Genomic DNA, 25,450 nt, shown 5'->3' with positions numbered 1-25,450 from the left:
GTCACAGGTTGAGCAAATTAAAAGGATGAGAGTCTAGAGACTGTAGCACAAGGCCCCAGGATCTAATGCCAGCAGTACCACACACAAAGACAACGTGAGGCTGCAGATGTAGCTAGGTGCTAGGCTACACTCTAGCATGCTCCAAGGCTTGGCTCAATCACCAAAAGAGAAAAAGCACAGGCAGAGGAATTTACCAGGGCCTCCCTTTTAAGCTCTTGCAAGTGTTTTAAGGGTGTATCTCAATCTAGGTTATTTGGGGAAAAGATAAAGAATGCCCAGAGGAAAAAGAAACTGCTAGTCAACAGCAAAAGAAAGAAAGAAAGAAAGGAAAAAAGGAAGGAAGGAAGGATGGATGTGGGCTGGAGAGATGGCTTAGCAGTTAGAGCACTGACTGCTCTTCCAAAGGTCCTGAGTTCAAATCCCAGCAACCACACGGTGGCTCACAGCCATCAGAACAGCTACAGTGTACTCATATAAATAAATAAATCTTTTTTTAAAAATTAAAAAGAAAGAAAGAAAGAGAGAGAGAGAAAGAGAGAGATTCAAAGAAAGAAAATGCTGAGGAACAAACATTTCAGGGAACTAACTTGCCGCTACTCATTTTATGCCCTATTTCACAATGCTCAGCATCTGAACAATCCACAGGGTTCCAAAGTACATTAAAATGTGTTCATTTCCTCTCTTACTCAGGCAGAATAATAATAGTTTTGTGGCGGTACCACAATCCTCAGCAATTTCAATGACAGACACTTTTTTTTTAAACACATACTCTCTGAGAGGTGCCTTACTGCAGCCACTTAAAAGTGTATAGAAATATCTATGCCCTGTCACCAAATCAGTGGCCTTCACTTCTTAATTTAAATCCTTTATAATTTCCTGAGTTCTTTACATATCTCCTACAGAAAGACGTTGCTTTTTAAAAACTTCTTAAGTTATAAGGGAACTCACACACACATACAAAATATTTCAAGCAAACTAGTGTAAAAAAAAAAAAGTAACAAAAATGGTAACCATAATGGTTGCTGAAACGTCTGCACTCTTCACCGTTAACATCTTCTAAAAATAAAAGTATCCCAACAAATAAATACATTCCTCTAGTTTGGAGCATTTAGAGAAACACCCTGCCAAGCAGCTGGCCTGCGGGCTCCTGGCCCCAGCTCCTGCCCTCACATCCTGTCCACTACATAATCCATGAGCAAGCCTTTCTCTTCATCAATTCAGCGGGATTAGTAAACCGGCCTCCCTGAAAATAGAACTGATATTTTCCACGGGCATTTGTTCCCATGCTTTCACTATCTATGCTATTTATCAGACTCTTTTTTTCTTTTTTATCCTCCGTGTTTCCGACCACGAAGTACCAAGAGAAAGATACCAACCGATAAACACAAAAGAACCGCATCTGGCCAGAGTCTGCATGCATTTACATTTCCAGGTTGCTTCTGTTTTCCGAAAAGCAGTGATGAGGGCAAAGTCGCAAACTTTCACATTCAAGATGCTACCAAATACCTCTACACCCTCAAGCTGCAGCAAGAAGCCACTAATCTATTCCTTCAAAAGCAAAGCCTGTAGTCTGAATCACAACAATAGAAGACTGCTCATAGGCAAGAGGATCAGCGAAGTTGTCTTCCAAAGCAAAGGCAAACAGAAGTGAAGGGAGATCCAGCCAGCTCCTCCTTGCTTTTCTTTCTTTCTTTTCTTTTTTTTCTTTCTGGGAATCCGGATTGCATTTTCTGGTGCCCCCCCCCACCCCCAAGAAGGGACCGCAATTATGCACTGGGTCCACAGCAGACACCCGAGTCAGTGCGTGCGCAAGGAGGGCGAAGCGGCCGAGAAGGGGACGCACGCCCGCTGCAAGGGTAGCCGCTTTCTGTTAAATGCCATCAGAGCCAGCCCCGGCCGCACCACTTCGGCCCAAACGGCATTGACCGCCCTTCACTTGACAGGGTATTCCAAGCAGGCGCTAGAGAAAAAGGATGAGCCGGGGACTCGAGGCCGGGGGCACCCGCGGGCGGCGCGATGCGGCTCCCGCGAGCTCGGGATCCCCGGGAGGCCGGGTCGGCCCGCCACCCTCCGGCGGCCGAGGGCAGAGGGGTCAGCGGTGGAAGGACCGCCCGCCGCGATGCCCCCCACGGGAGCGCCGGCCGTGGCTGCGGACGCCCATTCAGCCCGAACCCGTCCCGCGGCCGCCACCGCCGCGGCCCGCCCGCCCCGCTGCCCCCGGGGAGGATGAGAAAGACCGGGCGGAGCGGCGACGGCGGCCGCAGGGACGCGCGCCCGGCCGCTGGACCCGACCCCGGGGCGGCCATCGCCGACCCCCGCCCGCGCGCCAGGCCGCCCGCGTCAGCTCCTCACCTCATCTCCGGGCGGGTGCGCGCGGCCGCCCCTCACACAAATCAGTGCAGCCCGCACGCCGCGCGGAGGAACGCCGAGTCCGCAGCCGCGCACACCATCCCCGCCCGCCCGCCTGCCTGCCTCCCGGCCGTCCCGGAGCCCGCTCGGGATGCTCCCTTGCGAGCCGCCGTACTACGGAGCAACCAAGCTGCGCGCCCTCCCCGCGCCGCTCCACTCCTCTCGCCCTCCTTCGCTCCTTCGCTCCCTCACTCCCGCCTAACTCCTCATCTCCCTCCGCCGCCGCCCCTCCGCCCACAGCCTGCCCTCCGCCCCACCCATAGATGGGCGGGGATAACCGCCTGCCAATCGGACGGCGGAGACCACGCCTTCGCTCTCTCCTATGACTCCGCCCACTAGGTGGGCAAAAAAGAAGAAAGGAGCCAAAGGAAATAGAGGTGTACAGAGTGACAACGAGATACACCAATGAAGTAGTTTGGATAGCACCCCCCCACACACACACACTTTTTTCCCCTCCCATCCTTGTCTCGTCCCTTGAAGGCGTAACTAGAGGTTTCTGCTCTATGCGTGCGGAGATTTTGTTTCACGATTTGGCGCTTTGCTCTTTTCTATGCGCGACAGTAGCTAGGATACATTCAACTAAATTGAAGGTTTTGCAGAAAGAGCGTGGGCACGAAAGGCGAAAGACACAAAGACTGAAGAAAGATGGTAGGGGTTACGGTTGGAATGAGGAAGGGTGTGGCCTTTTACTCTAATTTGCATAAAACGGAACCCATCTTGGCAACGCCCAACTTCTCCCATTTATTGGTGGTCCCTGGGGCGGCGACTCGTCTCTCTACGGGAAGCAGCATGCTGGGAGATGTAGTTCCGGGTTCAGTTGCCATGGCGTTCGTCACAGCCTCCCCCAGATCGGTCATCCTGCGGTAGTGACGGGCAGTCTGACCAATGGCAGTACTGTTTGGACCCAAGAAGGCGGGCTCTCTGCAGAAGGACTGGGAAGGTGGCGGCGGCGAAGGCGCTGGCGGTTGAGGTTGCTCCGAGCCAGGTGAGCCAGGGAAGAACGATGTGTGTCTCTGAAATGGGACTTTGGGCGAAAAATGGAGAAACGCCTGAAGGAGCTGTCTAACCCTGGGGAGACTGGTACTTCGCATCACACGCCGACCTCAGAGATGCCCTGGCTCAGGCCTAGCTTGGCCGAGGCCGCCGAGGGGCGGGTAATACTAGATTTGACGGACAGTTCCTGACCCTGGCTAGGTTTTGATTGTAGACTGATCTTTGCTTCTTCCTCCGCGTTTATGGAGGCAAAGGTCTAGAACTGCCTTTCTCCTGGGTTGAGTCCTCCCCGCCCCCAGCTTCTCCCTATCACTGTTTCTGATGCTGTCTCTATTACTACTTCCCTTGTCACCCTTCTTATCCTTCTCTTTGCATTTCCAGTAAGCGGTTTCCTAAAGCAAACAAGGGTGGGTGTTCGCAGTAATGGGGCCTTGGGTCAGGAATTGCCTGCTTCATTGAGCCGGCCATACTTGAGCCATACTAAAGAATTATCCCAGGGTCGTGAGGAGGTGCAGATACTGATTCTGGATTTGGGCCTGGTGGTCTGCATTTGCTTTTTAAAAATTATATATATATATCTATATATGGCATTTTAAACAAACTGCCAAGTATAGCCAGTCCACAGTAGCTGAGTTTTGCATTGCCTGTCCAGGACAGATGTTCTAGGCACCCAGACGCTTTTAGATTTCCTGGGAGCCACATTTGGACAGTGAAGAGACCACGTGAAATTAATTTTACGTTTCTCTTAAACCAGCTTATCCAAATATTATTTCAACCTTTAAAGAAATCAGATATTTAAATGAGACAGTGTATCTGTTGTGCGTTTTACCCTCGCAGCATACCCTCGTACCCTCATCCTAAGGGCACGCCACTCACGTGCGGAGTAGCCACCTGTGGCTATTCGCCGCTCTCCGAATCCAGATGATGCAAGAGACCATTGCACAAACTCAGCAGTGTTAGTCATGTGATTGCCAGCGACATCCCTTTGCTGCTTCAGTACATGGGTTCAGAACTACTTTCACAATACGATACTGAGCTTACAAGAATACCAGGGAAAGTAATATTTATTAAAAAGCCAACTTCCGTAATGTGTGCGCTGTGTACTATACTCACTCAGTCCTTGCAGCAGCCTGCGTCCTATTGCGGGGTCCTGTCTCTTGGGAGTTGTAAATCTTAGGCATCAGCCACTGCAATGTACAATTATTACTGGCTTTTCTAATTAATGTCACCCACGCTTCTGTCTCCACATGTAGAAGGAGATGAGGTGTTCATATTTGAAACAGTGCTCCCCGTGTAAAATCAAGCCGCCCAAGGCTGGAGAGCTGGCTCAGGGTAGGGACACTTGGTACTCTCCCAGAGGACCAGGGCTCGCCACTGTAACCACCTCTGTTACACTAGTTCCAGCGGATCTGAAGCCCTCTCGTGATCCAACGGCACAGGGCACACAGGCAGGGTGCAGACACAGATCCAGCTGCCTGGCCTGGCGTGGTGGTGGCCCATGCCTTTGACTAGTGCTTGAGATGCAGGGGCAGGCAGATCTCTGTGAGTTCAAGGCCACCATGGTTTACAGAGCAAGTTCCACGGCTTCATAGAGAGACCCCACCTCAAAGAAACCAAGATAAAGCTGCCTGGCATCTGTGGTAAAATAATTGTGGTAATTTTATAGTTCTCCATGCTGCTCCATGTTAAGAAGAAAGGTGCAAACCTGATGGAGATTCCTGAGCCTCTGGACCAGAAAGAGTCCTGATTCACTTGTGTGCCTCCCTCAAGGAGGAGGCTGGGAAAAGCTTGAGAACTCGGAAAATGACATGGTTCATTCCAAGAACACATGGGCATTCCCCCTAGTGGTGCAGGCCTGGACTCCCATCCAGTGGATGGGCAGTTCAGGGCCAGCCTAGACAACTTAGTGAGACTGCCTCAAAGTAGTAAAAAAAAAAAAAGAATGAAAGCCCACAGACACAGTGTCTCCTGGTTGTGTTTGTGGCAGACTCTTCTTGTCTCAGTAGCTGGTCCAGGCTGGCTGGCCTCAGCCTCCCCTGCACTGTTGGCTTACTGTAGCCTTTGCAGACCTATGACAACACTGTGCTGAGAACTGTAAATAGACAATGGCAGAGTATAATGCTTCACAAAGTGACTTCCTTCCAGTTTTTATATAATATACTTTACGAGGTTGTTTCCTCTTTCAACTCTTTGTCTTCTGGTAAGGAAGCTCAAGGACATTTTTATTAGAGTTTTGAAAGAAGGCAGTATAGTTTAGGTGAGAATTCTGGCAGCCACTAGGAGGAGAGCCGCAGGATAATTCACGCCTTCTGAGTTAGGCATGGAATACAAACAGAGATGGCAGTCCCAGCAGAGGACGTGGCCTACTGAGCTGAGTGAGGAGCACCAGAAACCTTCATACTAAAATCAAAATTATCATCTGTATTCCACATCTAAATGATTCCTCAGGATCCTATCATGAACTGGCAGATAAGGTCGCCATTTACGTGAGGATGCTGTAATGTTAACAGGTAGAGATTTTCTTACCAGACAAGAGGGGGCCGGGCTAAGAGGTAGAGAAGACACTCAAGTACCTATCTCCATGTTCACATCTCTCCACGCTGAGTGTCCCAGTGTCACGTGACCAGGCTATCTTAACGGAAAGGCTACATTCACCATGTGGCTTCTGCCTTTGGCCCTGGTAGCCCAATTCAGAAAGGTAAATGACAGATTACGTCTCTGTTGCTCTGCATCGTACCATAGTAAATGGCCATGTTGAGTAACAGCATTGGAGATATGGCCTTCCACCTTTCCAGCCAACCTCTCCCACTCCCGAGGGTACTGACAGGGAAATATCTGATGTAAGAAATCCTAGGCATTTTTTATTTTAGTTTATTTAAGAATGTACTGTCTCATTTAAATGTCTGAAACCTAAAATATACAAGCAAAACGAGAGAGACAGCTCAGTGGCTAAATGCCCTGACTGCTCTTCTGAGAACTCTGGGTTCAGTTCCTAGCACCTACGTGGCAGGCTATATGTAGCTCCAGTCCTAGGGGATCCACATTTTATGTATTTTATTTTATTTTCTGGGTGTTTTGCCCTCACGTATTTAAATATTTAACATTTGTGTTGGGTGCCCTCAGATACCAAAAGAGGTCATGAGCTTCTCTTAGAACTAGAATTACAGTGGTTGTGAGCCACCATGCAGGTGCCGGGGATTGAACCTGAGTCCTCCAGGAGAGTAGTCAGTACTCTCAACCACTGAGCCACCTCTTCAGCCCTAAAGCCGTGTACACGCTGAGGTGAAAATCAACTTTATAAAAATCAACGATAATTCACATGGAGGTGGGTGGGAGAAGATATTACATTTTTCTTTTGTGATTTCTAGAACAGGTGTTTGATGGGTGCCTCCCTGCTCACTGGGCACCTGTTGAAAACATCTTGTCCAGATAAAGCAACAGTCCGACGTCTCTGAACACACACACTATCTGCTTGTGTAACTACACTTTTTCTGCCTCTCTCGCAATCTTTAGTTCGCAAGCTGCGTAAAGTGTAGGAATTATGCCACAATGTACACACTCTTCCGTGATGATATTCATAGAGCTGCAGATGGTCAGCCTGCTGAGGTCACACACCTGTCCCAGCCCTTGGGCGATGAAGGCTCAAGGTACAGGAGTTCAAGGTCATTCTTGGCTAGAAGGCAAGTTTGGAACTAGCCTGAACTACCCTCTCAAAAAATAATAATAAAAGAAATTGCCATTATTAGAAGAGACTTTAAAAGCCACCTGGTCCCCTGTCCCACTCACCTGGTGCTGGAATCCCTGTAATGGCATCCAGCCTGTTTCAGTACTTCTAAAGTCAGGCATATAGGAAGCTCTCTGCAAGTTCAAGTGCAACCTGTTAACGTAGTGAGTATCATCAGGTCATTTAGGGCTACACAGCTAGATGTTGTCTTGTAAATACTTAAATTATACAAGGGAAGCATTCTTACAGGGGCAGGAGAGGCAGCTTGGTGGTTAAGTGGACTGACTGCTCTTCTGAGAACCCTGGGCTTAGGTCTCAGCGGCTACATGGCAGGTCCCAGCCATATGTAATTCCAGTCCTAGGGGATCCAGTGCCCTCTTCTGGCCTCCGTAGGCACTGCTTACAAGTGGCACACTACCAGTCACTCACTTGTACATGAATAAGAATTGCAAGAAATCAGTCTTGCTAAATGTGGTGGTGCATGCCTTTAGTCCCGGCATTCTGGAAGCAGAGGCAGGCAGATCTTTGTGAGTTCCAGGCCAGCCAGGGCTACATAGAGAGACCCTGTCAAGTTTTATAACCACACATTATGTGCTGGACTTTCTGTGATGTGTCCATGATGACATCACTATCAGAACATCTCTGCCCGTCCTGTAAAGGAAACCCACTCACTCGTGCATCTGTTGGCTTTGCGAGCGTAGGTAAGGGCTAATGTGCAGAGGTTTGCTTACACTCATTAGTAGATGAGCTCTGTGGGGAGTCGAGGGTAGCAGGAGGTGAGCCAGTGTAGCTCTTGTTGTTACAACAAAAGTGAAGCCACCATCTGAGATCTCTTCCCTTGGCTCTGGAGAAATCCCGGCAGAGGCCTACCTTTATTAGGAACTAGGACTTACAGTTGGGTGCTTAGTGTATGCCAAGGTGTCCCTCTGTTTGCACAGCCGAATCTTTTTTGTTGTTGTTGTTGTTGTTTTGGTTTTTTGGTTTTTTTGAGGCAGGGTTTCTCTGTGTAGCCCTGGCTGTCCTGGAACTCACTCTGTAGACCAAGCTGGCCTCGAACTCAGAAATCTGCCTGCCTCTGCCTCCCAAGTGCTGGGATTAAATGTAAAAATGTCAAATCTGTGTGCTTCTCACAACACATCTTAGCCTACATACCTTTTAAATTTTTTGTTGAATTATTATTATTTTCTTTTCATGTGTCTGGGTGTTTTGCCTGAACGTAGGTCTGCGTCTTTGGAGAGCAGTAGATCTCTTACAACTGTGTCACAGACAGTTGTGAGCCTGAGTGTGGATGCTGGGCACTGAACCCAGGTCCTCTGCAAGAGCAGCCAGAGTGCTTAACCACTAAACCATCTCTCCAGCCCCGCCACCCTACCTTTCTAAACATATTTGATGTCATTGAAAAGTTTTATAAGCTGGATGTGGTAGATCAGGAGTTTCAGGCCAGCTAAGGCTCCAGTTCAAGTTTAGCCTGGGCAACACAGGGGGACTCTATTACCAAAACAAGAGCACATAGAAAGTTTTAACTGTTGTATTAGGGATGTGCTCAGTAGTGCCACACTTACATAGCATGGATGAGGCCCTGGGTTCAAGCCCCGGCACCACAAATAAATAAATTATGTAGTGTTTTTTTGATTTAGCAAAGTTTATATCGAGTCATATAATTTTCCAAATTATATATAACACTCTTAGAAATGAGAGGGCACATCCTCATCTTTAATTGAGCCAGATGTCTAGTTATTGTCTATGTGCAAATATCTCTAAGTTCATTAAAAATCTTAGTGAACTCGAGTCTTTGTTAACCCAGGCCAGTGCCTAAGAAGCCACCTGGGCCTTGACTATCACCCATTCTACAAGACGTTCAGTGCTTAGGGCTCAGAATTCCCATTTTGATGAGGGGTGGAAAGGATGGTAGAAATGTAAATCGAATACTATCGTATGTCGAATACTATACTTCTTGATTTTCTTTTATCTTATACTGATTTACTTACTTTTGAAGTAAATAAATAGTTAAATAAACCAAGCCGCCCCTTTAAGGGCTGGAGAGCGAGGTCAGCACTGAGAGTGCCTGCTGCTCTTGCAAGGCCCTGAGCTCCTTCCCCAGCACATGGCAGGGGTGGGGGGCTCCCAAAGCCTTCCCTCCAGCTCCGGAGGACCCAGTGGCCTCTCTGCCCCATGCAGGCATTCACTCACAGCATAATCTTTCAGTCACATTTGTATTTATTTACCTGTAGTGTGTAGGCATGCACGAGTGCACGCGCGGGTCAGGCCAGCTGAGGAGAGTCAGGTCTCTCCTTCCATCTTGGGGATTATTGTAGGACTGCGTTGTCATGCATGACAGCACGTGCTTTGACCTGCCGAGCCGTCCTCCAAGACACACAGATTATAACAAAAGAAAGGGGGTTTTTTGGTGGTGGTGGTGGTGGTGGTGGTGTTTTTTGTTTTTTGTTTTTTTTTTTTTTTTTGTTTTTCGAGACAGGGTTTCTCTGTATAGCCCTGCCAGTCCTGGAACTCACTCTGTAGACCAAGCTGGCCTCGAACTCAGAAATCTGCCTGCCTCTGCCTCCCAAGTGCTGGAATTAAAGGCATGTGCCACCACACCCAGCCTACGAAAGTATTTTTAAACAATTTTTTTTCTTTATGTTGTAGCTTGGAGAATAGTTTTGATCCTATACAGTTGTTAATAATTAGATTAACTAATCCGTACCTCTCCCCCACCCCCTCTCTCTGAAGAAGATTCTAGGGGGTGCGGAATTGTCTCCCAGGTCTTTGAAACTGATACATTATTGACCCAGGCCACATGTTAGCGGTTCAATAGGCTGAGGAAACAGTGGCTTCTAGAACGACAAAGGGAACTGTTTTGAACTCAGGATGTTAGTATAGACTTGTACCTGGAGAAAAGGCCACAGCAGTAAGTCAGGACTGAATAGGAGCAGAGATTTGTTGAAGTAATAATGCTATCCCTGGGCATGTGCTGCACACCTGTAATGCCAGTACGTCGGAGACAGCCCGGAGGATCCAGAGGTCAAGACCAGGCAAGACCACAAATCAAGACCCTGCCTCAAAACAAATAAACCGAAGCATAGGGAAGGAATTAATGTGCCTAAACAATGGCTGGGGAAGCTCACTCGCGAGGAAGAAAAGTGACCTGGGAGTGTGGAGCTGGTGGGTACACTCCTCCCACCTCGGGTGGCCTGCGAGAGTGGGCAGGTGGAGTACACTCCTCCCACCTAGGGTGGCCTGCAAGAGTGGGCAGGTGGGGTACACTCCTCCCACCTAGGGTGGCCTGCGAGAGTGGGCAGGTGGGGTACACTCCTCCCACCTAGGGTGGCCTGGGAGTGTGGGCAGGTGGGGTACACTCCTCCCACCTCGGGTGGCCTGGGAGTGTGGGCAGGTGGGGTACACTCCTCCCACCTCGGGTGGCCTGGGAGAGTGGGCGGTGGGTGTGCTCCTCCCATTGTGAGGCTGTACAGAGGAGGATCTGGAATGTATGGATTCACTCTGTGCATCAGTGTGTTAGTGCAGCACACTCTCAAGGACTGGGCTGTGCCTAGAAACCCTACAGTAGGGCCAACTACGTGCTAAGTCAACTGACTCCATCAAACAGGTTCTTGCTGAGACACTGTGGGTGGAATAAGGTAGAACAGCGATATGCACTCAGCCTAGAAAGCTGGGCAGACGCTGAAAGACGCAAGTGGGAGATGCGTGCTATGTCTGTTTAAGTTCTTCTCCCCTCATGGTTCAATGTGTGTCTGCGCGCACACACACACACACACACACTGATAAAGGGCTGCTGTTAGCCATGGTTTTCACCGTCTTGACATACATACTACATACTTTAAGTCCATGTCTTAAAGGCGTGCCTGTGGTTAGTTTCTGCATTTGATTTTCTCATCCTAGAGAGCAGTAACTATTACTCAGCTACTCAATACAACTCTTTTATAGAGATCCATTTAGGGCCACAGAGGTCCTGGCACCCAGAGCTGGCTTCATGAGCATGACAGCTATGCCGGTCGCTGGGCCTCTTGTTCAGAGGACCTACGCATGGCTTGAGAGCTGCTATTGTGAACTCTCAGAAATTCCAGTAATTTACAAAGAAGGCATCCCACTTCTCTCTCTCTCTCTCTCTCTCTCTCTCTCTCTCTCTCTCTCTCATTCTCTCTCTTGCTCTCTCTCTCTTTTTCTTTTTGGCTTTGGTACCTACAGATTAAAACAACAGATCTATCTGCAACTGAATAGTCAGTCCCACCGGAGAAAGTTTTGTAGTTCCAGGTGAGTGTATCCTAGCAGTAGCTCAGTAGAAAAATCACTCCTGTGACAGTTCTAAGTAACGACTGCCGAGGCTCCAGCCCAGCTGGTACTGTGCGCTTAGTGACTTAACCCCTGGTACTGTGTGCTTAGTGACTTAACCCCTGTAAGGTACAGTTTCCATGGTTCCTGTTACCTCCCTGCTAGGTGGATGGAGGTGCAGCTTCCTCATCCATTCAGTAAATGTAAAAAGGATACACAGAAATGTTCTGAACATGGCTGTTGTCAGCCACAAGCTGTAAACTTTCCCAGCGTGAATTGCAACATTGCTATCCTGAAGTAAATAAACAGCGGTGCGAAAGCCTAGACCCGGCTATCAGCAGCAACAGCAGAGTGGGGCCCAGGAACATCACATCAGGAGAAACTATGCAAAGACAGCACCGTGCAATCTCCTTTCTGTGTACTTCGAAAGGAGCCTGTTTGTCTGTCTGTTAAAATTGAGGCTGTTTCATATCCTTAGGGGAAGGAAGGTCACAACCTGACCGAGGCACTTAGAGCTTCAGAAGGTGGGGTGCGGCTCCTGCTGGGACAGGAGCACATGCATGCACTCCCTCCCCACTGGGCGAACTCTACTTTAGGGGTCTGCACGCGCCTGTGTATATTTCTGTAAAGTTTACACTTTGGAAAATTCAATGGTCTAGGCAGGTGGGTCAGACCTGTACCCTACCTCTCTACCTCTCTGGAAGCCAAGGCAGCGGAACCCCCGGAACTCAAGGCCAGGAACTCAGTCTTGGCCACAGGGAGTTCCGGACCCACCTGGGATGCAGTTTGCAAAACAACAAAGAATTGTGAGATCCTTAAAGGTAGTTGAAGAACTTCCCAGGCTATCACCAGCTGGAAATATTTCCATTAAAAAGACTGCGGAGAGCGCTCAGTGGGCAAAGAGTCTGCTGTCCGAGGGTGAAGGCTGGAGTCTGGGTGAAGTCATCCCTGGGCAGGTGGTCCTGGGTTCTATAAGAGCAGGCTGAGCAAGCCATGAGGAGCAAGCCAGTAAGCAGCACCCCTCCATGGCCTCTGCATCAGCTCCTGCCTCCAGGTTCCTGCCCTGCTTGAGTCCCTCAGTGATGGACTATGATATACAAGTGTAAGCCAGATAAACCCTTTCCTCCCCAACAATACAGAATGGTTAGGCCATGGCTCCTGGCAAAGGAAGATAGCCAATGCCATCCTCTGGACACACAGACACACACGCAAACTCACACATGCAAACATGCATGAACACATACCATGTACACATACACTGCAAAGGGGGGGGGGGTTATAGAGGACCTGGAGGCTCAGCAGTGAAGTGCTTCTTTGGATCCTCAACATGCATGTGAAAAATAAGCCAATCATAGCCACAAACACGTGTAATTGCAGCACCAGGGAGACAGAAACAGGAGGAGCTACGGGGGTATCTAAGTCAGGATTACGGTCACTGTTATGAAACACCAAGACCAAAAGCAACTTGGGGAGGAAAGAGTTTATCTGGCTTACACTTGTATATCATAGTCCATCACTGAGGGACTCAAGCAGGGCAGGAACCTGGAGGCAGGAGCTGATGCAGAGGCCATGGAGGGGTGCTGCTTACTGGCTTGCTCCTCATGGCTTGCTCAGCCTGCTCTTATAGAACCCAGGACCACCTGCCCAGGAATGACTCCACCCACAATGGGCGGGGCCGCCCCATGGATCACTAACTAAGAAAATGCCCTTCAGGCTTGCCTACAGCCCCATCTTATGGAAGCATTTTCTCCATTGAGGTTCCTTTCTCTACAGTGTATCCAGCACAAGGGTGCTCATTGGCCAGCTAGTTTAGATGAATTGGTGAGCTCCAGGTTTGATAAGGTGGCTGGGCTACAAACCTTTAATTCCAGAACTCATAGAGCAGAAGCAAGTGGATCTCTGAGTTCAAAGCCAGCCAAAGCTTTATAGTAAGACCCTGACCCCCCCCCCCCAAATATAAATAAGATGGAGAGAAGAAGAAACAGTGTCAGCCTGTGGCCTTTGAATGCATGCACACATGTGCATGCCCATCCTTACATATAACACACATGCATATTCAAACCAAAACAGTTTTTTAATTAAAAAATAAAAGGGGGTACTGAGGAGATGGCTCAGCAGTGAAGAGCAATGGCTGCTTTCAGGGGACCCTGTGTTCTTCCCAGCACCCACATGGTAGCTTACAACCATCTGTAGCTCCACTCAGAGGCTCCTTTCCAGCCTTTCCAGGCACAAGGCACACAGGTACTACACATACACGTGTACAAGCACAACACTCATCACATAAATAAACCTAAAAACGTTTCATTAAAAAAGAAAAACTAGAAAGGCTTATAGGGTTTGGACACGGCACACCCTGTAATCCCTGAGTCTGAGATCAGCATTCATGCTACAGTGGGACTTAGATAAACAAGAATGCCCCAGAAGAATGCAGACCACAGTTCCACCGAGCGCAAGCGCGGCTTGGCTGTCCACTCTTACGTTAATTGTTGACCGCATTCGATTACCTTTGAACACTTTTGGCCTGCTTCTGTGGCCCTTGTGAGACATTTTTGTTGGTCTGTTTTAAATATACACAACATTTATTATTGAATAGGAAATGGAAATCCTTCCCTCCCCCTTGTTTTTCTTTCTTTCTCTTTTTAAGATTTATTTAATGTACATGACACTGTCCCTGTCTTAAGACACACCAGCAGAGGGCATCGGATCCCATCGCAGATGGTTGTGAGCCACCATGTGGGTGCTGGGAACTGAACTCAGGATCTAGCCAGTGCTCTTCCTCACCCCCTCCTAAGCCCTTTCTTTTGAGACAAAGTCTGACCATCTAACCCAGGCCAGCTTCACACGTGAGGCTCCCCTTAGCTACAGAATGCACAGTCTAGCCTGTGCCACCATGCCTGAAACCTGACCCTTCAGAAAGCTCCTGTGACAGCTTGGGGATTGATCCTAGTCCGTCTCTGTCTACCCTTCTCTCCCGAAGAGCAGTAAATGCTCTTAACCACTATCTTCAGCCCCCAAGAAGACGGTTTAAAAAGCTTTTATCTTTTTGTTTGTTTGTTTGTATAGGTAACTATGAAAGGCTTGTATTTTCAACAGAGTTCTACAAATGAAGAAGTAACATTTGTATTTCAAGAAAAGGTAAGAATAATTATTAATTGAGATAAAATATTTTCTTTCCATAGGTAGTTGCCTTTGTTTTGTTTTGTTTGCTAAGAGAAAATGCTTTGGCAAAAGTAACTTGAGGGAGAAAGTTCTTATCTCTCGGGCCCAGGCTAAAGTTGGCCGTGACAGGGAAGTCACAGCTGCTGGGGCGTGAGGCAGCTTGTCAGTCACATGGCAACCTGTCACGTGGCAGCCTGTCGCATGGTGTTCCGAGAAGGAGATGAGTGTAGCTGCTGCCCAGCTCTCTGTCCCTCACGCACACAGGACCCGGCCATGGAATGGCGACACCTGCTGTGGGCCAGCCATCAAGACAGTCCCCACAGGCTCACTCCTGAGTGTCCCTGGCTCCCAAGCGATTCTGTTCGGTCAAGTCAACACTATTAGTACTAACCATCACAGTAATGACCCACTAACAAAAGTGTGTGTGTGTACCTTGTGAATGTATATGTGTGGCTTGTGAGTGTGCATATGTGTGTGCATGTGTCTGTGTGTATCTATGTGTTTGTGTGTGTGTGTGTGTGTGTGTGTGTGTGCATGAAAGAGACACAGAGTCTTCTATAATTCCCCCTTTTTCATGTGATACGGTATGTATACATGTATATGAAAGAAAGAGAGACAGAGAGAAAGACAGAGACAAAGAGGCAGAGAGACAGAGGTGGGTGGTACACATTCCATGACACATGACACATGTGGTGGTCAGAGGTCCACTGTTTTGAGTCGGTTCTCTTCTTTTACCTTTATATTGGCCCCAGGAGCCAAACTCAGATTGCTGGGCTTGTTGGGCAAGAACCTTTACCTGATGGAGCCATTCATGGCCCCCAGACTCACTTTTCAATGTGTTATTAGTTAAATGGAACTAAATGAGTAAAAGCAGAAGCCAGCCTCCCCATATATTCCCCCTTGATTGGTGGTTTGTGTTGTAGTGTGACTGTAGTCTTAAAGGAGCTGCTGCAGAGCTGAGGACCCAAGTTAGGTTCCCAGCACCCATGTCAGGTGTCTCAGAAGTCCACCTGGAAGTCCAATGCCAGAGGATCTGAAGCCCTGTCTGGCCTCCGGGGGCACTGCACTCATGGGCACAAACCACAGTCACATATACACACAATACTTTTTTTTTTTTTTTTTTTTTTTTTTTTAAAGATTTATTTATTTATTATATGGAAGTACATTGTAGCTGTCTTCAGACACTCCAGAAGAGGGAGTCAGATCTCCTTTACGGATGGTTGTGAGCCACCATGTGGTTGCTGGGATTTGAACTCTGGACCTTCGGAAGAGCAGTCGGGTGCTCTTACCCACTGAGCCATCTCACCAGCCCCACAATACTTTTAAATGAAGTGCTTTTTAAAAGGAGTTGCTGAGTTGGTGCCGGGAAGGCGGAGCAAGCTCCAAGCCGATGTGGTACTCTGTGGCCCCAGGTGAATGGGTGGCGCTCAGTGGCACACTCTTACGCAGCATCCACAGGTTCCCAGCAACAAGAACTCTGTGAGCACTGTGCAGAGGTGAGGTTTCAGACATGCTAGGAAATGTCTGAGTTAGTGAACAGGAGAGAAAAGCCTATTTTCTATACAAATTTAGGGGCTTCCTAAGCTTACTTTTCTCATTAAGCTTTTTTTTTTTTTTAAAGTTTGTGAAGGATCACTTTCTTGCTTTTTCTAGGGTGTAGTTTCCGTCCTTTTGTTGGTGTTTTCCCTTTATTATCCTTTGAAGGGCTGGATTCGTGGAGAGATATTGTGTGAATTTGGTCTCATTAAGCTTTTAATGACTTAGTGGTGATTGTTAGAAAGGTTTGCATCAAGCCAGATCATCTCCCTGTGGGTTTCAGGATGAAAGCAGGGGCTGGGGTCTCAGCTGCAGTCAGCTAACCTCCAGCCACAGTCAGCAAAAGAACCTAGGCTTGGCTACATCCCAGTAAAACTCGTCTCTAGGTCTAATTAACAAGTTCATCAGTACTAATGCCTTCATCCTTGTCACTAAAGAGAAAATTGGAGATGCAGTAAAAGTGTGCCCCGGATGCTGAGTGGCGAAAAAAGCACAGAGGTCCCTGTGATGGGTCACGAGCCGTGCAGGGTCTTTCCTCACGTCACTCAGGGACATGTGTCAGTTCACGGTCTGGACTACAGAAGTGACGTCACATCACTTAGCCGGACGGCTCTGAATGCTTCAGTCTTGCCTTGGTCACCTTATGGAAATTCCAAATTTTAGTAAAATCTGTCTGTTGTGTGTACTGTAAAGTCTTGGCAGCTTGGAGTATTTAAGTTAAAATACTGTGTCTGCCTTCCTGGCTTATGAAGCAGAGTTTGTGTGTATGGCATCTCTGCTGGTGTTTTGAGTGCTTCTAAAATAAAGATACGAACACTTTTAAAAATTACAGCCCCTGATTTTTCTTTCTCCTTTTCTCATCATGTACTGTTAGGTATTTCTTTGTGTCTTTTAAACTCAGGATGCTCTCGAGACTTGGCGTCAGTTTCATGTTTTCAGTTGTATGTGGACATTCTCACAAGATGAACCAATGTCCTCTTGGGATGTGTAACTCGAGCTTCTGTTATTTGGTTCCAGGAAAATGTCCCTGTCACAGAGGATAACTTTGTGAGAGTTCAAGTTAAAGCTTGTGCCCTGAGCCACATAAACACAAAGGTACGGGTGCCAGCGGGGACGAGGGTGTCACGGTGTAGTTAGTGTCTGGTGGTAACTGTGTGCTCAGTGCTAGCCAGGAAATTACTCCTTAGAAAAACCGAGCTTGAAGCTCGAGTGTTTCCACACCGAGGTAAGTGGTTTGATTTGTGTTTTATATCGTTATGTGGGAATATTTTATAGAATTTATTTTGGAAGCATCTGAAAGCATATTATTAAGTCCTATAGGTCAAGGAAGAAACTACCTTCACAAGTACAATAAAAATAGAAAGTAGAAGCCGGGCAGTTGTGGCACACACCTTTAATCCCAGCACTTGGGAGGCAGAGGCAGGCGGATTTCTGAGTTCGAGGCCAGCCTGGTCTACAAAGTGAGTTCCAGGACAGCCAGGGCTATACAGAGAAACCCTGTCTCAAAAAAAAAAAAAAAGTAGGAACAGTTATTGACCACGAGTTGTATGTATTGTTAGTTAACATATTTTCAGCTATGATTTGTATTCTTGTCATGTTTCTGTCTCACAGTCTCCAGTCTCATATCGCCCACAGTTATCTTTAGTATTGGCCATAAAGCATGTGTCTTTGGTGCAGGCATGGCGGCACATACCTTTAAACCCATTACCCAGGAGGCACTAGCTTCTGAGAGGCTGAGGCAGGTCTGTTCCACACGGCAAGTTCCAAGTAAGAAAGGGCCACACAGTGAGACCTTGTCGTAAAAAACAAGTAAACAGTTAGTAGACATAAGTGAGTAAATGTGCCATCGTTAATAGTGACAGTTAAGTGCACCGTGATAAGTTCTCTCAGGTTTTGTTGTCAGACAGGGTCTCACTGTGTAGCCCAGGGTGACCCTAAACTCATGGCCCTCCTGCCTTGGCTTCCCAGGAACTGGGATTCTAGGTGTGTACAACCCCACATCGGGTCTTTCTCCTGTTTGTGTTTTGGGGGACTTACTGTTTGTTTGATTGTGGGTCTTACTTGGTCCTTTGACTTGAACCACTGACACTTCTTTTAACCCAGATTTGAAGGGTAGAAGCCGAGATCACTGTGCAAGCATGGTTGTCTCGGGTCCATCCTTCAGGGTTTGAATGAGGTCCTGGCTGTGTCCTCGTGCCTTTCTTCAGTGTGAGCTGCTTCTGGTGTCTCGTCGTCCTAGTCCCCAGTCCTGACAGTTAGGAGTCTACCCCACAACTTCACTTACTGCTGATTACCTTCGTAAAGTCCTTCTCCGTGCCAGTCACATTGGGCACACGTTTTATATGTCCATGACTACATCTGGGGAAATATCTAATGTGTCTACTAAGAAGAGATGCTGTCCAGTTGCGGCTACTATTCAACGTTACAGGACCGCACAGATTCCAGGTGTGTGGTGTTGACTCTTGAACCTGGACCTTGTGGACATGAGGCAAGCGCTCTGCCACTAACAGAAAAAAGTGACAAGTAGCAGTTGAATAAACTGTCACGTGCTGCTAGGCAGGGTGTCTTTCTGAAGACAGTACATTAAGGTAGGAAAATGTGCAGGCACACAACACACTATACATACAACACAACACACACATATATGCACACATACCACACAGCCACATACCACCACTCCTCCCCAAGCCCTCTAACCTGGGACCGAGGAAAACAATGGTGTCTGCTTTTCTTTAAGACAGAATCCATAAATCCTCAGACTGGCCTTAACATAAGATCTTGACACCCCTGCCCACCTCGGTGGTGCTGGGATTGTAGGCTAACAGAAAAAAGTGACAAGTAGCAGTTGAATAAACTGTCACGTGCTGCTAGACAGGTGTCTTTCTGAAGACAGTACATTAAGGTAGTACTCAGGCCTTGTGGGACTCAGGGCTTCCTGCGTGCTCAGCAAGGCTGCCTGCTGAGCAGTGTCTCTAGCGGATCCTGAGGGTGTGAGGAGGCCGCCCTGTCTGTCTGTCTGTCTGTCTGTCTGTCTGTCTGTCAGCAGTCTCTGTCTGCCCTCCCTCACCTCACTTGAACGGGGGACAGGGAAGCTGTGCTTGGCCACCTGAGATTGTTTGGAGGTGAACGTCACTTCATCTCCACAGAGAAAATGTTACAGGTGTCCTGGCACCCAGGACTCGGTTCTGTGTCACGGGCCTCAGCAGCTCATGCTTCCCACTCTGGAACGGGATTTTTTGATGTTTTTTGTAATTTTTTTATATTTATTGTCATTCTGAAGGTGAATTGTATTTGCTGTTCTGTGGCTTGGGTTTTTGTTGTCCCTCTTTCTCACATGTCAGAAATAGGTTTTTATTGCTTGGTTTTGTTGTCATTTGGTTCTTGATCCACTCTGTAGCCCAGGCTGGCCATGAGAACTCACTGTGTTGCTTAGACTACCCTCCAACTTAAGGTCTCCTGCCTATCTCTCCAGCATGCTGGTGTTAAGGCAAGTGTCGGGATTATATAATGTGTTAGCATGTAAACCCAGACTCTATTCCTGACAGTAATGTGCTGACACACTCTGTCATGATTTAGCTTCTAGCAGAAATGAAGATGGAAAAGGATTTCTTCCCTGTTGGAAGAGAAGTTTCTGGAATTGTATTAGAGGGTAAGTATTATCTGTATTTTCTATATAAAAGACATTTAGGCCAGGCACTGGTGGCGCATGCCTTTAATCCCAGCACACTAGAGGCAGAGGCAGGTGGATCACTATGAGTCTGAAGCCAGCCTTGTCTTCCAAGCGAGCTCCAGGATGGCCAGAACTACGCCAAGAAACCCTGTCTCAGAAGAAAGAAGGAAAGTTAATAATAGCTAATAAGATTACCAACACATAAAATAATATGTTTTATAATATAAATTTATTAAAAGGTCATTTTTAAAAGATTTATTTATTTATTATATGTAAATACACTGTAGCTGTCTTCAGACACTCCAGAAGAGGGAGTCAGATTTTGTTTCGGATGGTTGTGAGCGACCATGTGGTTGCTGTGTTTTGAACTCCGGACCTTCGGAAGAGCAGTCGGGTGCTCTTACCCACTGAGCCATCTCACCAGCCCTAAAAGGTCATTTTTAAAAATTGAAAGTAGGATTGAGTTTATGACTGAAGAACTTTATACTTCAGTAAAATCTAGGTTTTGACTCATATGTAATTGTATTGAATTTTTGTGATGTGGCACCTGAATCCCAGAGCCTGGCTTGCTTTTGAGCTTTTATAATGATCTGCTTATTTGTGTATATGTGTTTTTCTTATTGATAACTCTCAAGGCTAGGCACGGTCTTATGAAATGTGGAATGGGTAAGCAACAGATGGACTGAATGGTCATCTAATTACACTTTTTACCTATAATCTGACCAGATTAAAGGAGCATACGATTATTTAGATAAGTAAAATTATCATCCGTGTTTAACTAAAATCACAATTAAGATTCAAATACGGGGGCTGGTGAGATGGCTCAGCAGGTAAGTGCACCCGACTGCTCTTCCGAAGGTCCGGAGTTCAAATCCCAGCAACCACATGGTGGCTCACAACCATCCGTAACGAGATCTGACTCCCTCTTCTGGAGTGTCTGAAGGCAGCTACAGTGTACTTACATATAATAAATAATAATAATAATAATAATAAAAAAGATTTAAATACGGTCCACCCCATAAACTTATTCAGAAGTTACCATTGATTGGTGTGTGAGCGGAGTGTGTGAGCGGAGTGGGTGAACCCTGGCCATGAAAGCCTCTTAGTGAGTGGTCGGGCTCGACCTAGAAACACGTTACTTCAGATACTCAGGCTTCTTGTTCTGTCTGTTAAAATCGTTTTTTGCTTTAAAAATACTTCAGGGTGATGAAAAACGCTCACTGGTCATTCTCATCAGAAAGAACAACTCTGACTTTTGCATCTCCAGGACAAACTGCTTGGCTTTTCCCTCCTTGGTGTAAAGCAAACTGAAAACTTGATTTGATGCAGTTGCTGATGATTATGTATGCTTTGGTCTAAAGCTAACTGATGCAAGTAACTTGGGCTTGTGTGTAAGCATCCTACAGAAGGACGATGCTTGGGGCTGAGTGTGTAGCTTGGTGGTAAAGTGCTTGCCCAGCATGCACAAGGCCATGGGTTCAGTCCTGAGAGCTGGCAGAAAAAAAGGAAAATTATTCCTCAAATATAGGAGAACAAAAGAATGTATGAACACAGACGTGTTCTCAGAAAGACACAAACAGGAGGGTAGACCAGAGCCGGCCCGTCTTTTGGTGAGCATTACAAATGAGATCACTAGATTACTGTTAAAGGGAGTGACAGACCAGTCCCTAGGAAGAGGATTGGTAGGGTCAGAAACCAACATGAATCATGTCACAAAGTCCATAAGCTAAACAGTGATGACAGAAGAGGGACTGACCGACGGAAGCAATAGTGAGGAAAGGAAGTCAGCAGGAGGTGATAAGCAGTTGGCCTCAGGGCGATGGGAAGAGGTTTATGAGTAAGATACATGGCATAGCCAGGTGAGCTCACACTTACACTTGCACTTGAGTTCAAGAAGGGCAATGATGACCTACCGTGTGGAATTGCTAGTGTGTGGAATCACTAGTGAGCAGAGCCTGGGCTGATTTGGCAGGATGAGCACTCTATGCAGCTAGGATTCCGTCTGAGAGCTGTCCGTGTGTACACTTCAAAACCAAACAAGACAGAGTTAGTGAGCTAGGGAGGCAGTAGAAACAGAGGAACCTTTTGGAACACCAGCGATTAAAGGATGGTGGAAGAAAGAGAAGTGTGGAAGGAGCCAGCAAAAGCAAGCATGTGATCCCAGGAGACAGGAGGAAAGGTGTAGTGGGATGGGAGCCAGAAGAAGTGGGGGTGACAGCACGGGATGGGTCCCCAGAGAAAGCGAGCAAGAGGGGATGCGAACTTAAACACTTACTATCTTGGTACCAAAGGATGAATTGATTATGAGGCCATTTTACTTCGTTTTCCTTATCTGTAGACTAGAAGAATAATACCATATACTACGAGGCATACTATAAGGTATAAGGAATACTATAAGGTATATTGTAAGACATACTATAAGACATGAGATAAGGCATACTGTTTTATAAAGTTTATAGGAAGGTTCTGAGCCCAAAGTATTCACAACACTGAAGTGTTTTCTTCCCATTTCATCTCATAGCTCCTAGAACAAAAATACTCAAACGAATTGACTGTTGGCAGAGGAGTGTGTGTGTGTGTGTGTGTGTGTGTGTGTGTGTGTGTGTTTGCAGCTTCTGTAGCCTCTTGTGGGAGGCATTCAGGGCCTTCATCTGTTGGCAGTGACACAGAGCCGTATTTCCCCACAGTGTCAACCCCTATGGGCATCAGATTTTCTAGAGAAACTAGACTTGACATGTTCTACCCGATGCAACTCATAGGCCACCCTATACCCACACAGTCCTGGCTCTTGGATTGAGTGATTTTTACCACCCTGCGAATGATTTCATTTCTTTAATTTTAGTTGGCTATTTGTCTGGGGGACAGGATCTCGTATAGCCCAGGCTGCCCTTAACATTTGATATGTAGCCAAGGATGACCCTGACCTCTCGAGCCTCGTGACTCCACCTCCTAAGTGCTGGTATTCTAGGTATTGCCCACTATATTTGGCTTTTTCATTTGTTTTCATAGTCAAATAAAAATTAAATTTAGGGAGCTAGAGAAATGGGTCAGCAGTTGAGACCACCGGTTGCTCTCCCAGAAGACCCAGTTTTGCTTCTTCCCAGCACCTACATGGTGGCTCACAACTGTCTGTAACCCCAGTATCAGGGAATCCAATGCCCTCTTTGGCTTCCATGGAACCAAACACACACATTCTACACAGATATACATGTTGCCAGAACACACATAATAAAATAAGCAGGTAAATAATTAAATGCAGTTTCCTTGTGATGCTAATGCCTACCTATTTCTGCTCTTTAGTTGGCAGGAAGGTAACGTTCTTTCAGCCAGACGACGAAGTGGTCGGTAAGTGGTGGTGCCCAGGTCCTCAGTCCTCTGTCGTCAGCTGTCTTTCTTCTGTGTAAATAGTAATGCTCACTGTGACCGCACGTCAGATAAAGACACTGTCTTCGACTGGGAGTGTAGTACATTCAATCCTCACATTCCAAAAGTAAAGATACTCTTCTGACTTTTGGAATTAGTCCTCAGATACTGACTACTGAAGAAAACAGAGAGCTTAGCCTCAGCAGAGCACATCAAGCCTGCCAGGCGCTGGCCGAGCGGTCACAGACAAAGCCAGCAGGACGCACCCTTCCCTCCATGTTCTGCTCTCCTGCCTAGTCCCTACTGCTTGGTCAGACTGAAATTTCTAGAAAAAGTCACAGGCCTGTGCTTGAAGATTGTCCATGGAGTGAGCCGTAGAACCTCTGTTCACCCCACAAAGCTCTCTGCTGTACTTTTACAAATGAAAATTAGCTTGAAGCAAATTTGTTATTCTTTTCTTTTTACTTCTTCGAGACAGGGTTTCTCTGTATAGCCCTGGCTGTCCTGGAACTCACTCTGTAGACCAGGCTGGCCTGAACTCAGAAATCTGCCTGCCTCTGCCTCCCGAGTGCTTGGATTAAAGGCGTGCGCCACCACTGCCCGGCTGAATTTGTTAATTCTTTTTTTTTTTTAAAGATTTATTTATTGTTATATGTAAGTACACTGTAGCTGTCTTCAGACACTCCAGAAGAGAGAGTCAGATCTCATTACAGATGGTTGTAAGTCACCATGTGGTTGCTGGGATTTGAACTCAGGACCTTCGGAAGAGCAGTCAGTGCTCTTAACCGCTGAGCCATCTCTCCAGCCCTGAATTTGTTATTCTTTTTTTTTTAAAGATTTATTTATTATATGTAAGTACACTAAAGTGCTGTCTTCAGACACTCCAGAAGAGGGTATCAGATTTCATTACAGATGGTTGTGAGCCACCATGTGGTTGCTGGGATTTGAACTCGGGACCTTCAGGAGAGCAGTTGGCACTCTTAACCACTGAGCCATCTCGCCAGCCCCCTTGTTATTCTTAAATCTATAATCACTGCAAGCATTTTGGGAACATCTGCTCATGCCTGTGTCCCAGACAGTCCTGCAACTACGTGTGAACGCCACATTCATAACTGTCTTGGTCTTCCTCGTCTTCATAGACGGCATCCTCTGAGCCTTGGGAAAGGCCGTTGAAGATCAGAGGGACGGGAAAGCGTGTCTCCAGCTTTCACGGGGCCTCTGACTCGAAGAACTGATGATTGTAGTCTTAGTTATCCAAGCACTCAGTAATACTCTGTATTGCCTACGTTTCCTTTTGTAAGAGAGCAGACTTAGAACTTGAGTAGCCTCCAGAAACGCAGGGTTCTGTTCAGGGCATACTGGGGGAAGGAGGCTCAGGGACCCCAGCACTCCAGGTCTGCTGCATGACATCGGCCACCTTTACATCAACTTCACTGTACAGAGTTTACATGAACGTATCTCCCAGGAAATGAGTTCACTCACAGACTTCCCCTTAAGCTTCTTGTTTTAATTTTTAGGAATTCTGCCTTTGGATTCCGAAGACCCCGGGCTCTGTGAGGTTATTCGAGTACATGAGCATTACCTGGGTACGTGGCAGTCTGTCCTTCAGAACTATATAAGTCTATTCCACTGAGAGCATAACCTTTCCTTAGCCAAGTGATACTTCTGGCGTATGTTATTTATAAATTAGTGCTTAGATTAAGCATTGTGTAGACCTGTGAGATTTACTAACATTGCTCATGGCTGTAGAATCTTTCACATCAGAATTTATAAATGTCTTGCTCTTGGCTTATTTGTGTGTGTGTGTACTCGAGTGTGTGTTGTTAGAGATAGAACTTAGGACCTCCAGTCTGCTAAGCAAGAACTATACCATTGAACTCTTCATTACTGACTAAAACAAACAAACAAAAAAAATGTACACAATTTAGACAGTATTTGTCAAAGCTGAAACAGGAAAAAATTTTAAAAGCTTGTATTTGGTTTTTGTTGCTAATAGACTTTGATCAGTATTCAGTTTTATTTTTCATGAGAAATTACATTTTGAACATTTCGTAAATGCATATACACGTCCTGAAAATAATGAAAAGATACTTCATCTCCTGTGCAATTGGAGTAGGTAAAGAACATTTAGGAACTAGAGCTGATAGGTGGCCCCCACTTGCTGTAGAAGCTGAAGCCATAAGGAGAGACAGCTGAGCTGGAGAGGCAGCTCGGGCAGTGAAGAACGTGCTGCACAGCCCTCAGGACCTGATTCGGAACTCCTGAAGCCACAGAAAATCTAGGGACAGTGGTGCAGACCCGTAGCTGCA

General features: G+C 46.9%; 2 protein-coding genes and 2 long non-coding RNA genes across 25 annotated transcripts in view; 1 reads left to right on the top strand and 3 right to left on the bottom strand.

Annotated features, from left to right (window-relative positions):
* Window positions 1-2,642, bottom strand: part of Itsn1 (intersectin 1 (SH3 domain protein 1A)) — a 191,282-nt gene extending 188,640 nt beyond the window's left edge. For 8 of the 13 annotated variants that reach the window (XR_001781793.1, XM_006522935.2, XM_006522933.2 and 5 more), the window contains exon 1: window positions 1,377-1,843. Coding sequence is in view for 8 of the 13 variants with exons in the window: in XM_006522935.2 (XP_006522998.1) it covers window positions 1,377-1,416 (40 nt within the window). In the remaining 5 variants the exon portion in view is untranslated. The other 5 variants (NM_010587.2, NM_001110275.1, NM_001110276.1 and 2 more) reach the window with 3 other exon arrangements.
* A 103-nt stretch (window positions 2,643-2,745) lies between these two features.
* Cryzl1 (crystallin, zeta (quinone reductase)-like 1) overlaps window positions 2,746-25,450 on the top strand; it is a 39,907-nt gene continuing 17,202 nt past the window's right edge. For 3 of the 10 annotated variants that reach the window (XR_003951815.1, XR_003951816.1, XR_003951817.1), the window contains exons 1-6: window positions 2,751-3,394; window positions 14,477-14,548; window positions 17,126-17,203; window positions 19,685-19,757; window positions 23,079-23,123; window positions 24,659-24,727. Coding sequence is in view for 6 of the 10 variants with exons in the window: in XM_030249237.1 (XP_030105097.1) it covers window positions 14,483-14,548; window positions 17,126-17,203; window positions 19,685-19,757; window positions 23,079-23,123; window positions 24,659-24,727 (331 nt within the window). In the remaining 4 variants the exon portion in view is untranslated. Of the gene's footprint in view, window positions 3,395-14,476; window positions 14,549-17,125; window positions 17,204-19,684; window positions 19,758-23,078; window positions 23,124-24,658; window positions 24,728-25,450 lie in introns of all 10 variants that reach the window. The other 7 variants (XR_003951818.1, XM_030249237.1, XM_030249238.1 and 4 more) reach the window with 6 other exon arrangements.
* Window positions 3,371-7,648, bottom strand: Gm46543. The gene is made up of 3 exons (XR_001781880.2): window positions 7,374-7,648; window positions 7,189-7,279; window positions 3,371-3,433 (listed from the first exon to the last, which is right to left on the bottom strand). It is a non-coding gene; the product is annotated as a predicted gene, 46543 (long non-coding RNA).
* Window positions 16,197-25,450, bottom strand: part of Gm10785 (predicted gene 10785) — a 26,858-nt gene continuing 17,604 nt past the window's right edge. The window contains exons 2-6 of the long non-coding RNA NR_040389.1: window positions 23,062-23,174; window positions 22,054-22,117; window positions 21,692-21,802; window positions 17,802-17,900; window positions 16,197-17,135 (exon numbers count right to left, since the gene is read on the bottom strand). This is a non-coding gene — a long non-coding RNA (predicted gene 10785). The remainder of the gene's footprint in view (window positions 17,136-17,801; window positions 17,901-21,691; window positions 21,803-22,053; window positions 22,118-23,061; window positions 23,175-25,450) is intronic.

Source organism: Mus musculus, chromosome 16 (assembly GCF_000001635.26).
Source record: "Mus musculus strain C57BL/6J chromosome 16, GRCm38.p6 C57BL/6J".
NCBI lineage: Eukaryota > Metazoa > Chordata > Mammalia > Rodentia > Muridae > Mus > Mus musculus.
The sequence above is the reverse complement of the archived record's forward strand: the minus strand, read 5'-3'. Positions and strand labels throughout refer to the sequence as shown.